Source organism: Clytia hemisphaerica, unplaced genomic scaffold (assembly GCF_902728285.1).
Source record: "Clytia hemisphaerica strain Z4C2 unplaced genomic scaffold, Clytia hemisphaerica genome assembly, whole genome shotgun sequence".
Lineage (NCBI taxonomy): Eukaryota > Metazoa > Cnidaria > Hydrozoa > Leptothecata > Clytiidae > Clytia > Clytia hemisphaerica.
Window position 1 is genome coordinate 372,163 of NW_027103911.1, and position 14,871 is coordinate 387,033.

The 14,871-nt window shown below is 36.1% G+C and overlaps 1 protein-coding gene across 1 annotated transcript; it reads left to right on the plus strand.

Annotated features, from left to right (window-relative positions):
* The first annotated feature begins 6,575 nt into the window (after positions 1-6,575).
* On the plus strand, positions 6,576-13,224 carry LOC136809249 (ankyrin repeat, SAM and basic leucine zipper domain-containing protein 1-like). The gene is made up of 15 exons (XM_067065768.1): positions 6,576-6,760; positions 7,412-7,536; positions 7,864-7,986; positions 8,156-8,273; positions 8,434-8,545; positions 8,831-8,965; positions 9,470-9,534; positions 9,776-9,805; positions 10,400-10,472; positions 10,677-10,733; positions 11,065-11,177; positions 11,362-11,476; positions 11,755-11,862; positions 12,397-12,799; positions 12,843-13,224. Exons 1-14 carry the CDS (start codon positions 6,603-6,605, stop codon positions 12,565-12,567), a joined length of 1,503 nt encoding a protein of 500 aa, XP_066921869.1. The 5' UTR covers positions 6,576-6,602; the 3' UTR covers positions 12,568-12,799; positions 12,843-13,224.
* The last annotated feature ends 1,647 nt before the right edge of the window (positions 13,225-14,871 follow it).

Below are 14,871 nucleotides of genomic sequence, written 5' to 3' on the forward strand. Positions count from 1 at the left end.
GCAAAAATGTCAACTTGTCAACTTATCAGAGTGCCCCATGAAAAATTTCTTGTTAAACAAAAGACTCTTTAAATTAGTTGATTCGGGAATTCTTCATTGAGTCACCCTACTGTATTAATTAAGAGTTACACTGAAGTTTCGGAGCCGACACTTTTATCTTCAGTCAAACAAGTCTCTTCATACGACGGTGGTACGTCATTAAGTAGGTGTTCATCGGCTCTCTCTACGTCAGTAGTGGTAAAATGTTTCTTAGGTTTAGAACGTTGGTTGAAAGTCTTAGGCTTCTTGTTCCTGCTTTTCTGCTTTTTTTGATGACCATTTTCTGGTGTCTTTTCATCATTATTCTCCTTTCGTTTTATTTGACGAGGTCTGTTATTGTCACCCGTTTGTCTTTTCCGCACCTTCATTTTGTTGGGTACTCCAGGGACGTCTTGGAAGTAGAAACAGGTAGGATTAATACAACAACATACGCACACACCTAGTATTATTACTATGGCAACAATGATACCAACAATGAATGAGACGTCTGATGCTACCATGATCTACCGACATCAATTAGAATACTTTCAATCCATCCTTTTATAACGTCTGTATCTCATTTGCGTGTTTTCTTTCACTGTATTCTAAGGTAAAATACAAGAAGCCGGAGCGGCGTAAAGGTCCAGCTGACGTGGCAATAACCGAATGTCGTTCGTACCGGGTGCCTTAAGTGTCGCAAAAAAATTTCCTTCCCATCCTCCACTCTGAGCTTCTATTCTTTGACACTTTCTTTGTATTGCTAAGTTTTGAAAGTTTTTGAAGCATTTCCCGAAATTTCGAAACTTTTGCCGCTGATGGGATTCGAACCCACTTTATATAAAGCACCTATGATTAGAACGCCAGCGCCTTAACCACTCGGCCATCGAGTCACAACTGCATTAAGGAGTTCAAAGTTCCTTATAAACATGGTATTTACTCCAAACTCTACCCGGGAGCAAAAACCCTAACCAGGGGTTAACTCCCATCCCCAACCCTAGCCCTAACCCTACCTTTAATCTAACCGAGAAATTTGACTCTACTACCAATTCAATCCAAAACATAGGTCAAACATCACGCCGGTCGGCGGGGCAAAAATTCTAGATCGGGGGTTGGTTTAGCCTGGACTTGTTATTTTATTGCGCGCACAGGCCCCGACAAAGACAAAATCTTTTCGATCAGTTGCTTTTTAAAGGTCCATTCTGCTGCGCGCTGGACCAATAATATAGTTTATTGACGCTGTCAAAAATTTTCATCAGATCTATTCTTATAACAACAGCTTCATCCAGAGATTTGGACTAATTAAAATGTTCTGGTTATTTACCGGGGGGGGGGGCACTGACGTTGACGGCCGACGGGGACGTGCCGCTGGAGTTTGAAAAATAGACCCTGTCAGATATGAATATCAGGTAAATTTGGAACCCTGTCAGCACAACAAAATCAAAAAGTTTTTCCATTTTAACCCTGAAAAGTGGTAAAAATGACTAAAAGTAGAAAAAAAATTGAAAAATTTTATAATTTCCACCTGCTGAAATTCGTCAAAAACTTCCAAAAGTCGACCCTGCTAGATAGATATCTTGAAAATTAGCACGTACCCAGTTTTGCCTAAGTGCCAGAAATTTCTCTACAAGTGAAAAAACAGTTCTTTGAAAATATTGATCGGTGAACATTGGAAACAAGGCAAAAGAAATAGAAAATCAGCTTTTCAATAATGATGTTCTTTATAATCGGTCTTAATCTAATCATGCTCCTTTTGAACAAATTTGTCTGATACTGATTAATAAATCGACTTTGTTTGGACTAAAGAAAGAAAAAGAGCAGAAGAAAAAATATCTGAAAATAGATAATTTGATTTTTATCATAAAACCAGCCTCGTGAATATAATTTTTAGCAAAAAAATTAACGCTTTTTTGTTGTTTTCTTCATAAATTTTTCAGCCCATTTTAAGTTCGTTGAATGAAAAAAGAAGGGCGTGGCTTTTAATAGCGTGTACCAAACTCTCTCAGCTAAAGAAACATTTTATACTGTTTCCGATTCACCACACTGTTCTACTTAATTAAATACTACTTCTTTTACTGATCTTCGTGCCGAGCCAACCTATTCCCCGGGGGGGGGGGGGGGGTATTAGGGCAAGATGGGTTACGGGGATGCTCCGCTGGTCAGGGTACCTTTTTTGACCTCCACGAGTCCCAGGAAGGGTCGCAAAAACACCAAAATAGAAAAATCAGTCCCTCGTAGGGTGCCTATTTTTGGAAAATTTGAGGAAAAAGTAGAAAATTTTAATTCAGGGTCACTTTTTTCGCAAATTTCGAGTCCCACGTAGGGTCCATTTTTCGAAACTCAGCGGAGCACCCCCGTCGGTCGACAAGGGTAGTACCCCCCCCCCCGCCCGGGCTATTCTGGAATGTTCATAATGTGTAAAGCGTAACTTTCTGTAGATACCTACCATGAGCACCACAGCTTTATTTCTCTGAAATTAAGCAGTGGAGACATATTGTAAGAATTTTAGTGCGGCCAGTCCTCAATCACATTACATACATTAATTTATTACATAATATCCAAAAAATATAAAAAAATGGTCAAAGATTTTCAATAAAATGGACCGTAAGGGTCGATCTTTCACTCAAACGATGAAGGCGGCCCCCTTTCTTATCTGGTACCAGATGTGGAAATATGCTACGACACGCTTTGCTCTGAGAAGGTCGGGCATATCGCGCATTGGGTCCGCTCCTTTAGAGCTTTAGCGTGGGCGGCCGCCAATACGCCATCGAAATATATCAGATAACCCTCTTTCGTGAGTTTTTTTGGTTCCGTGATGTGATTACACAAAGTCAAAAGCACGTGGCCGACATGCCGTTGAACAAGAAAAATTAATAGAAGACAGCAGGAAGACGATCAGAATTTTTTGTTTTTCGGAATTTATATTTATTAAATCTGTTAATCGTAAGTAGTATTATTTTCTTTGAAAGTGGAAGTATTATTATGAGAAAGGGTTGGACCCTCATTTGATGTTTTGCTATTTTGAGCCAAACATGAATCGAATAAAATGTTCGTGGGAGTTTTTTTAGCCGAATATAGTAGCTATATGTTCCGAGGCCGTAAAAGCGCGCAATTGCACGGTTATCAAAATGGCATAATTTTTAAGCGTGTAATTACACGCTTATCGAAATTGTTCTGAAATGGGCGGTAAGCTTTAAGCAAGATTGACGGGTGACGGCTTTTGCGGTAAGCGTGTAATTGCACGCTTTAAAATTTCCTATATTTTTGACACGTAATTCCTTCCGAAAATTTCAAAAGCCTAGGGCAGTTTTACTCAAAATTTATCGTAGAAGAAGATTCCGTAAAAATCAGTGTTTTTTCCAAGCACCCTAATGCCCCCGTTAGACGGTGGCATTAAACTCAATTCAAATTGAGTTCATTGATAAATTCTATAAATTCATTCAATTTTAACCATTTTAAAGTGCTAGTTAAGACAAAAATATGCTCAGCTTTCTGAACCCCCCACCAGGGCTAGCCCTGGACCCACAGGGGGCTCAAGGCGCCCCAAGTCTCTGATATCGCGGCTTATGCCTTTGTTAAAAACTCAATTTGAAAGTAAAAACGGAGGCATTGCTTGGTGCTTGGAAAAATCCCTATGGATTGCCCGTTAAACCATGCCTTCGCCCGAATTAGAGAATTCTGAACCTCTTGAAATCCCTAAGCAATTTCAACAAGGGCGGGAGCGGGCGTAAATTATAACCATGCAGTTACGCGCTTACGCCCTCGGAACATAAGGGTGCAATTGAGAGGATTTCCCAGACTGGATTGGTTGAAACATGGGACTGTCAATATTCTGACCTATATTTCCACTTAGGCGGCAATCACAAATATCTTCATTTCGCATCCTCATTGGGTCTAAAAAGTGAGTCGGTCGGTCGTAAAAATTTTCGGGTTTTCCTCCATCATCCATTTTTCTTGGAGTAGGTATATATATTCTTGAAGGAAACTGCCAGCCAGCCAGCAGCCAAAACAACCGTGTGTTATTAGTGGTTTCAAATTTTGACCCAAAATGGCGCATAACAACAACAAAATGCCGCATGTAATGATAAACAAAGCCAAAATGCCGCAAATGCGCTAGAAATCACTCGCAAAAAATCGGCAATAATAAAATTTTTAAACGAAGGAAACGTCATCTACAGAAAAAGTCTGACAAATTTACCGACAACTCGCCATCTCAATTCTACTCAATTTTCAAGAGTCGATTGGGCGACGATATTTGAGATTGCCGCCTTAATGTTAAATCTCTTTGACAACAATTTTGTTTTGATAACTCCACCAAGTTTATCAATCATAGTTTTTGTCATAACATGTCACAATAACTTTCACTGATCGCGTACCCTATTTAACTTTTTTTGTTTTCATTCAAAATGACCGGACATTGATTGGAGAATTAGAGAACGCCTGCCGCCTAACCCCTTATCGCCCGATGGGATTAACAAATAACGAGTGTGTAACTTGCCGCGCGAGTGACATCAAATGCTCCATCGTTTTGCCACTTATTTGGTCTTCTTCGTTCCAGACACTTGAGTGTGTTCCACTACGGATTTTTTTCATATTGCAATTTAAAAGCCTACTTGGTGCAAAAGAGAAAGCGTGTATTTTTTGATATGCCGTTCATTAACTCAAATCAAATGACTTTGGAGGTACGGTGAAATGGTGGCCGAATTGCTGTCCCATGTTTTGTCAGATACAGTAGTTCTAAGTTAGAGCAGTTGACGGTATCTAATTTCCACCAATAAGAAAAATTGCCACATTTCACATTGCTCTTCTTTTTGGCGCCCGTGGCTTTTCATGGCCTTGCCCGACGAGCAGTAAAATCTCACCCTTCATAACACCTCTTTTATTTGTTTCAATCTGTGATATTTTTCTCATCTTCAATTCTTTAAAGAAAGCAGATTGAAAAAATCATTGAATATATAATAAGAAATATCGTAAATATTTTCATTTTGAAGAATTGGTGCAATAAAGTGAAACATAGGAAAGTTTCATTTTTTATTGTTGTAAGGTGAGACCAATTTGATTACCTTATTGGAACTAATTTTCGCTGGAACTAATTTTCGCGGTCAAAAAAAAATATTCCAAAAATTGCATTTCGCGGGCTTTAATTTTCGCGGTTTTTTCCATTCTGGAATTTTCGCGGGTTTTAAATTTCGCGGTTTTGCCCTTTTTTGGACAAATTTCTTTCATTTTCCTAGGGATTTTTCAAATTTCTCGATAAAATTGGAAAAAATTGTATTTCGCGGGAATTAATTTTCGCGGTTTTCAACTCTCAAAATTTTTCGCGGGATCAAATTTTCGCGATTTTGACGAAAAACCGCGAAAAACGCTAAAATTAAAACCCGCGAAAATTAGTTCCAATAAGGTAGTTGTTTTACGGGCCCGACCGACCCTGAAATTCAAACAATCCAAATAAAAATAAAGTTGATTTTGGTACTATTTTTTTATTTACATTGCTTTACAGACTGCCAAATTTTCAAAATTGTGGTGATTTTTCCAAGGTTTTGACGATTTCATGTCCAATTTTTCATTTAATCCATGAATTCGAGCATTTTGTGTCTTTTGATTTTCTATTTTTGTCAAGATGTAGTAGTTTTTGCTTTTTAGGAAATTTTATACGTAAAATTCTACTTTTAGATATATTTATCTTTTTGCCGACCAACCGACCCTCTTTTTTGGGTAGCTTGGCCCATAAAACAACAAATTAAATTGGCCTCGCCTAATCAAAATTAAGGATTTGGAAAATTTTTGGTTTTTCGCACAAACCCTGTAATTATGGGTGAGCATTCTGTTACTAAGATGTTGGCTTGAAATCAAAAATGAAACCACTGAAAACGAAAGTAAAATTGACTGCACTACAAATCCCGTAATCTTGTATGAGTGTCATGATGTATGAGTTTTAATCTATACTGGCAGGAATCCGCTTTTCAATTGCATTTGATAATCGAATAGTTCTTATTCAATTGATTCAATTTCAATATTTGTTGAAGTTACTTGATTGACACTTTCTGGTAATATACAGGGTTTCAGCCTCCCAGATTTCTAATGAGGAGCTTGGCCAACCTGCCTGGCAAATTATCTCTGTTCTATACCTTTGTTATGTGTGATGTCACATTTGATAATTAAAATCTCCAGCATAAATTGCCATAGATGGATTTTTCCACTTACCTAGTGCCCCCACTTAAACTAGTGCTTAAATCTGACACTGGAATATCAAGTCCAAATTGAGACCATTATATTGCAGTAAGTTCCAAAGTCCCTGCTCCAGCAAGCAAAAGTTACAAAATTAAAAAAGCAAAACAGGAAACCCCAAAAGTCCATTGAAACTTGGGGTTATGGCAGTTTATGCTGGAGTTTTTAATTGTCCAACATGACATTGGGCCTAATAAAAAGCCTATTCTCACGCCACTCCAAAAATCTTTAATCTAACAGCAGGTGCCCATATACTTGTTGCTGTAGGAATCGATACCGCTTTGAGTTGCAAAGTTTTATCAAAAGGAAAATTAACAGACCAATCATGTTTTTTAGATTTTAAAAATAAAGAGTAGAATATGGCAGGTGTTCCAGCAGGTTTTGAAGATGATGATTCTGATGGTGATTTTGGTGCTTATGATTATAATGAAGAAGATTATCAAAATGATCTCAATAATGACCCTTCTTCTCAAAGTACACAGCAACAAATCTATGATGAAAATCCACCAAAACATTCGTAAGTTTGTCATGACTTTCATCCTACACGTTTTTTTTTTTAAGAAACACACTTTTAAGAAACATGAGGCTCAGAATGCCTAAAAACTAAGAAACATCTAAGAAACATGCTGAGGCTGAGAATGAGAAAATAACTATTTCAATTCGGTTTTTCTTAAGAACCTTCCAATTCAGCCTTCAATGAGGCTGATTATGTCAAAAAGTTTAGAAACATGTAAGAAACATTTAAGGCTCAAAAGGCCGATTTCTTAAGAAACATTGAGGCTGCTTGGTAAAACTAGTTTCTTAAAAAAAAAACGTGTATTGCATCAAGGTTTATTTACTTTAAAAAATATTACTACTGGAAAGTCTGAATTTCTTGACTCTTAACCAAACATCCTTGGCATGTCCGTAACTCTTACCTTTAACAGATAAATTTGATGAATGAAATTTTTTTCTAGCAGCATCCTATAACAATAAATTTAATAGCAATATTTTTTGTTCCCTAGAAGGTCGTTTTCTTATTAACAAAACAAAAAAATAGTCGATACAGTAGCTCTTCTTATATTAAGTAATTTTTGTTTATCAATACAAATCTCAATTAAAAGAAAATTTTTAGGACTTTAGTAACATTGTTTACTAAAGATTTTGTGCAATAATGAATTACTTTTAGTGTGTTTAATCAATTCAAAGCTGCACCGCAACATCTTACTGATGAGTTGAGTCTTGACAGTGAAAACATTCGAATCGCAATATCAGAGGGAAATGTTGAGTATCTCAAATCTGCTCTGGAAAAAGGTAGGTCAAAGTAAAAAGCAATTATTTCATTTAAGATAGGTTTTGCAGTTCTGCATTGAATAATGTGAAAGAAGTCATTTTCGTAGGAATTCTTGTTCTCGAAAATGATTTGAAAGACTTTACCATGAAGACGAGCTCCACAACTATGATAAGTTCTTCAAAACACACGCTAGTGAAAATTGAAGAACTTAGGCAAAAATTTCTAGGAATTGGAGCAGCAAAGCACAAATTTTCAATGAATATAACCATAATATACTTTTCCATTTTACCTGTCATTGTGTCAATATTATCTCTAAAGATTGTCAGACTATACTATGTAATCTTTAGGGTTCAAACCTGATACAACACTAAGATCTGGATGGCCTGCATTGATGTATGCATCAAGCTATGGCATGGTGGATATCATTGAGTTATTACTCTCAAATAATGTGCCAGTGAATCAAAAATCAGGTACGACTACCGTTTTGATTTTCTGTATAATGTATTAATAAGGAATAGAACAAATAATTTCTTTAAGAAGGCTTAAAAGGTTATTATTTGCTAAGAATGTTTAGAAAGAGAATGGAACACTCAAAGTATAATTTAAGACGAGTGTAATGATCTCCTATTCTGATTTCAGATTCTTTAACAACACTGATGGTTGTAACACAGTCGGCCTCCACTAGTGGAGAAGACAATGTTGTCACTTGTGCTGAACTACTGATCAAGTCGGGCGCCAATGTCAATGATCACGATAAGTAATCAATTATTAGGCTTATTTTTGATAAGATTTTGAGGCTTTCTTTAATTTTGTAAATTATGATGATTTTTTGCTTTTGTTTTCTTCTGATATTCCGAACCTATAATAACAATATTTGTCCGAAATGAAAAAAATCACAGAATCATATAATCTTTCAGACACATAATGACACCACTTATGTATGCAGCACAACAAGGACTTTCAAAGCTTGTCAAACTGTTGTGTGAAAATAACGCAGCTGTGGATATGCAGGATGAAAGAGGTTGGACTGTAAGAACATAAAAATTTGTATTATTTCTTATTTATTTATTTTTTGAATTTTCATTTGTATAAATACAACTGAATCTCAAAATGACATTATTTTATACAAGACAGGGGAGGTTAGGCTTTGTTAGTTGTGTATAGTGAATTGTTTGGTCAAGCGAAATATTCTTTAAATTGGGGCTCTCAATGGAAACCTTTAGTTTGGGAAGAGCCGTGCCTAGGTAGGTCGCGTCGCTTACATTAAGTCCCCTCCGGAATTAACTTCATGTTCTGCTTCTTCCTTTGTTTCAGGCTTTGTGTTTCGCAGCTATCAATGGTTATAATCATGTGGTGAAAGTTTTGCTCGAGTCCAATGCTAACATACATTTAACTACTTCTGAAGGCCAATCACCTGCTGATCTTGCATTCTCCAATGGTTTCTCCATGGTAACACTCACTTATTACAACCTTGTTCCGTTCTACTTTGAAATAAAAATAAAAGGAGGCAGTGTATCGCGGCTAAAATGTGTATAATCCACGAGAGAAGCCAAAAGTTTTGATTTTTTTTAAGAACCGATAAGAAGTTCAAAGTATATGAGCGTTTTCCAAAATTTTATTTCCATTCATAATCATACATGTATAATGTAAAAGGATGCTTTACTCATTCAATTTGGAAATGATTCCAGAAGATTACCTTATCAGGGCATCCCTTCAACGCCAGCACAAAAAACACCGATGCCTAGTTCTAGTTTGTTTATCCTGATCAAGGCCATAAATAAACTGAAACTTGTAACAATTAGGAGGCCACTCGAACCTCAAAAAAATAAATATTGACTAATAACCCTTAGCTCTGTTTTAAGCAGGCTGGTGGCCACTGGTCTGATAATAGACTAACCAAGAGGTAACTGCGTGCTTCATTCATCTCTCATTCCAATATCCTTTTCTGTACAGTTAGCTGACTTACTTGAGAAGTACGATGGAAGTAATGATTCTTTGGATAAAATACCTCAAATGTGGTGAGTAGAGTGCAATCATTTCCTTTAATCTGTAGCATTATCGGAGTACGTTTGTCAGAGCAAGATTTGTTTTTTGATTCTACGTCAACTACACTTCTAAAAGGGTATTAAGATTAAGATTGTGTCATTGCGCTCGTGAATTACTGATTTTTTACCAACTGAGACGAAACAAGTCGAAATTGTGAAAAGTATGTAAGAACCATGAAGAACCATGAAGAAGTACATTTTTGCTTTCTTTTAGTTCTTCACTAAAAAAAGATGGGTCAGCAAAGTAAGTGTTTTTACTTTCTGGAGAAAGAGTACTTTAGGCGTACAAACCTTCGCGAGCAGAAACTTTCGCGAGGACGAAAAAGCGCGAAATTCACGACATTTACTTTCGCGAATTTAACGGAAAAATGTTTTTCCCGAGCATAAACCCTCGCGAATCAAGACGTAAAATTGAGAATTTTCACATGAAAGAATGGCTTACAGAAACAAATACTTCTTGGATTGGCTTGAAACATTTTGTCCTTTGACAAATTATTAGTCTTTTAGCAGGCTAAAAAGTGTCATCAAAGCAGATCAAAGTTACATTTTATTCAAAGTTTGAAGTTTTACAGATTTTCTATTTTATCAAGTATTTTTCGCGAGCATAAACTTTTGCGAATGGCCCTTCCTAGAATTTTTTAAGACATTTACTTTCGCGAAAAGGGCCAAAATCGCGAAAGTTTCTGCTCGCGAAAGTTTGTACGCCTAAAGTAAGGTGTTTGATGCAATTTTGTCAGGGAAGAGTGATGGACTGGGGACTGGACTGAAGTTTTCATGTTGTGGCGTTTGAAACTTTCCATTTCAATGTCATAGTCTTTTCACTTTTTTCTCTTTCTAGATACGTCAATTATGGGGACCTTGAATTATTTTTGTTCGGCCAAGAACTTGGACACCTTGTGCCAGTGATGCAAGTTAGTTTAATCTTATATTCTTGTAAAGTCAAGGTTTTAAGAATTCTCTTTGTAGAAAGTATTGTTTAAATTTTGAATTTTGTCTTGAAAAAGACGTTATCTTGTAAAGGGAAGTGATAAAAAAGACGGTTAAGAATGATTCAATACGGAATACAGTTGTTCTTTCTTTCTTGAATCTCAAATATTGTCTTGTTTTCGTTTTAGGATCAACATTTGAGTTTCTTACAACTGCTGAAGCTGGATGAACAGGAATTGATTGAGGTATATTTAAAAAAAAGGGTTTTTAAGTTTTGCAAAAGTTATTATAAGGTTGCATACTTTTTAATCTTCATAACCATAAAAGCCAAACTTGAATGGTTTGTTTGACTACTCCAAAAAGCTATTACATTGCTAATCCAACTCCAACATCTTCCTACCTCTCGACTACCATTTTGAATTTGCAAAATCAACCTGTGTGCTGGGTTGCCATTATGGTTTACCAAAACAAAAACCGAATGGTGCATCCTATTGGGTAAGTCTTTGGTTTATTTTACCCCTCCATTTATAATTAATTATGGAAGCCAAAACTATTTTCTCTTCTTTTCTCGGACAGGCTGGTGTTACTAAGCTTGGAGATCGGAAGAAATTGTTTACAGCCCTTCAAAATGTTCGTACTAACGAATGGGATACGAGCAACTTGGCAATGCAGTCCATGGCTAAATTAACGTAAGAAAACTCTATTCTCTTTAGTGAAGAAAATTATGTTAATCAATTTCGTTGGACCTACCTAATTTTTTGTTTTATAGATGGAATTATTAAGTTTTTTTGAAGGGATAAATGATAGAGGGTTTTTGCATGATCATGATGCGCAATTCAGCTGTTTTGAGAAAGATTTTATGAATATTTCTAGGACGTTGGAAACAGCAGCAGTTATTGCTAACATCACAAAGCATTTGAGTTGTATTGAAAGCTGTGTTACGTTTGCAAGAAAATCCATCGATAAAATGAAAGAGGATTTGAGTAATGTAAGTTACCATTAAACATATCCTAATGTACAGTGTTGCTCTATACTGGCTTGAAACAGGTAGAAGGGAATCATTCTTGTATATTTGACACAACTTTATTACCCGTTCAATAGATGTGTATTTTACTTTAAATTCTGCTTTCATACAAAAATTCAGGTCATTTTAGAAAATTATTAAAAAAGCTAAATATGGCCCTTGCTTGCTTTTGCGAGCAGTTTGATAAAAATTATCGATGTTTTTGACAACAGCTAAATATTTTTATGCTTTTCTTCTTCAAGGAAAATTCGACACTTCAGAAGACACTTCTCGAACAGTGTGAGGAAGCTCGTCGTGTTTCGAATACATTGAATGACAAAGTCTATTCTCTACATGGTGAAATTACTCAGGTATTTCGTTTTAACAAGTTTCAATTTCGACTTAAAATTCATTAAAACTATTTTTGACATATTCATTAACATATAAACGACTGGACATCTACAATCGTGGTGAAAATTCATCGGACAACAAGTTCAAACATCCCCCTATCCCCATGGTAATGTTGGAGACCGCTGGAGGTCAAACACCCACCCAATCAACACTACTCTGGGGCCTGGGGGTTCCAGACAACAATTGGAAGGTTGTCCAATACATTTTTTACCTTGATTGTATCTTTTATTCTCTTTGAAGCGAGCTATTTTAAATAGCAAACAAAACTTGTCGATTTTTCCTTAAATTTCGCATTTAAAAAGTTTTGAGACAGCTTGAAAATTACTTGTATTTCACAAAAAAAGCTACCCAAACTTTCTCATAAGTTTGCAAGAGATTTTATCAACATTTTATGACGTTCAACTGCAGAATCTCTACTGTGTGTATAATTATCCTTCATAGGTCATAACAAGTTATTTATTAATTTCTTAGACTCAATTCTTATCATTTTTTAGGTATTACCAAAACATTTTAAGCCAGAGGTAGACAACATCACATCGCACAAAAACCAAAGTAAAAACAAATTGCAAAAGAGCTCTACTAAGAAAAAGTTGATCGGTTTTCTTGGATTTACACTGCTTGGAATTGGAGTCGTCGGCGCCTATAAGTGGGTGGACAAAAGGTGACGAATAACAAGCGTAATGCAAGTGGAAGACTCGGCCTCCTTGACGATGAGCTGACTTGTCACATATTCATTGAAAAATGTTGGAAACTGTGGAATAAATTGAGATTAGTCTTCCCACTGGCTTTTTTTCATCCCTTTCGTGACTACGAACTCGGTTTATGGAAAGGTTTTTAATAACCTGAACCTCATTTGTTTCAATAACATTTTCCGCAACGAACGGGCGGGCGGGATAGGTAGCTTATAACCAGCGAACAATACAAGAATCTGATTATTAAGTTCTGGCCATGGCACCCGTGCTTGGTAGTGAAAGGGCGTTCCCCGGTGGAGATGAATTTTAGCGGATTAAACTTTTGAGACATTGAATTGTGGTCAATACAGTAGTATTGCATATCTTTGATCACGGTATCACAAAAATTTCTGGATCGATTTTATGATGTATTATGATGTAAGTGTTTAAATCTTCGCACCCATTAAAGCAAATTCCCGCCGAAATTTACAAAATCCTCCAATCACCTTTTCATCAACTGTCACATAGACTTTAGGCAATTTAGCTTTTTATATTATAGGTAGGCTGCTCTATTAGATTTATATTTTTAAACTCTTTGTACAGTGTTGATAATTATTAAAAAAGAAATTTAGTTGTTTTTATTGCAAAGTATTTGATGATCATTCAAACTTTGAAGCTGTCTTAAAATAACAGCACTTTTGCGCTGGTCTTGGTTTAATAAAAACTTGGAAAGTTATTTCTTGCTATAAGGTGAGTGAAATTAGCGGTTTGAAACTCTACTGCGACATAAAAATTGTGAACTCTCTGGGCATATTTAGGGAAGCATGGTGATAGAATCTTTACCTTCATTGATATTGGTGCAAGTTGCGCTCTCGGATAAGGCGAGACCAATTTAGTTTATTGTTCTATCTTCTATGGGAAGACCTTCGGAAAAATGTAGGTCAGTCGGTCGGTCGGTAAAATAGAAATAAATTTCTTAAAATCTAGGGTCGAAAAGTCATAAGGTATAAAAATTTTGTGACGTTTTTAAACGGTAGACTTTTTCCCTTTCATTAATGAGTGACTTTCGTGCCGTTTCCATTGTGATATTTTAAATTCATCGATGCTCTGGGATGAATTTACACTTCTCAATTTATTCAGTTAAAATATTTGGAAAAAAACTTGCTTTTAAAATATTTGCTCAATTCGTAAATAAGTACCCTTTGATTGAAAGTATCAATATTGTGCAAAAAAAGAATTTCATGTTGTAAAAACCTATGATAACCCCTTCTCACAGCCACACTGGGAGCTCTTCCCGCACTGGAAAAATTAGCCAAAATATCGTCCCCGCGGTGGAAAATTTTACTCTGACTTTTGTCGCCGCTGAAAATAATCAGATAAGCCAATCCTCACTACAAAATATTGTGCTATTTTGAGCATCCCCACTGAATTTTCTGAGTGCTATAAAACTATTGGAATTCAAATGCCTAGTCATGAGAAAAATGGGAATATCAATCCCCATTGAGTTGTTTTAGTCCGCTATTTTTATCCTCACTTGATGAAAAAATCTCGAGTCTGCGTGAGAAGGGGTTGTATGATATCGTGTCCAGAGAAAACCAAAATTAGGTTGGTTTTATGTCAAAATATCTCAAGTAAAGAATATGTACATATGTACTAAAATCCTAAAACACTACTTTAGGTCTTTTGGTGGTGGTATACCCAGAAAATCTCAAAAACCCTTTAAGGGGTTTAAGTATGTACTATTCATATGAATAAATGTTTGAGACCGCGAGAGATCCCCTCCCTCCTCGGTTGTCTGATTCGCAGACCTATACTTCCTATAGGAAGTATAAGAAACCTTCCTATATAAAAACTTTTTCGCATTAAGAGGATGAGCAGAAGCCTACTCCCTCGGCGGTTTGTTAAAAAAAACACCGTTACGGTCCTGGCATCTCTGTCGCGCGACTCCGCCGTTAATAGAATGAAATTACGAGAATTTTCGTGTTGGAAACAGAAACCCACTTGTTTACTAGGCTACTTGTTTACATCATTCAAAATGGCGACAAAAATTGAAAGAAAGATCACTTGCATTCACATCGATATCAAAAATCCGAGAATCTCCATGTTTTGCAGGTTGTAATATCAATACATTCATTTATGTTGCTATTTATTTTCATCAGTAGCTAAGAACTAGTCATAGCTTTCACTAAATGCCCCCACTGAAAGGTCATGTCATGAACTTATAAAGCTTCTAATGCTTTAAAGATCTATAAAGCTTTTAATACTTTAAAGATTGAAACATAAAAAATAATCAGGAAT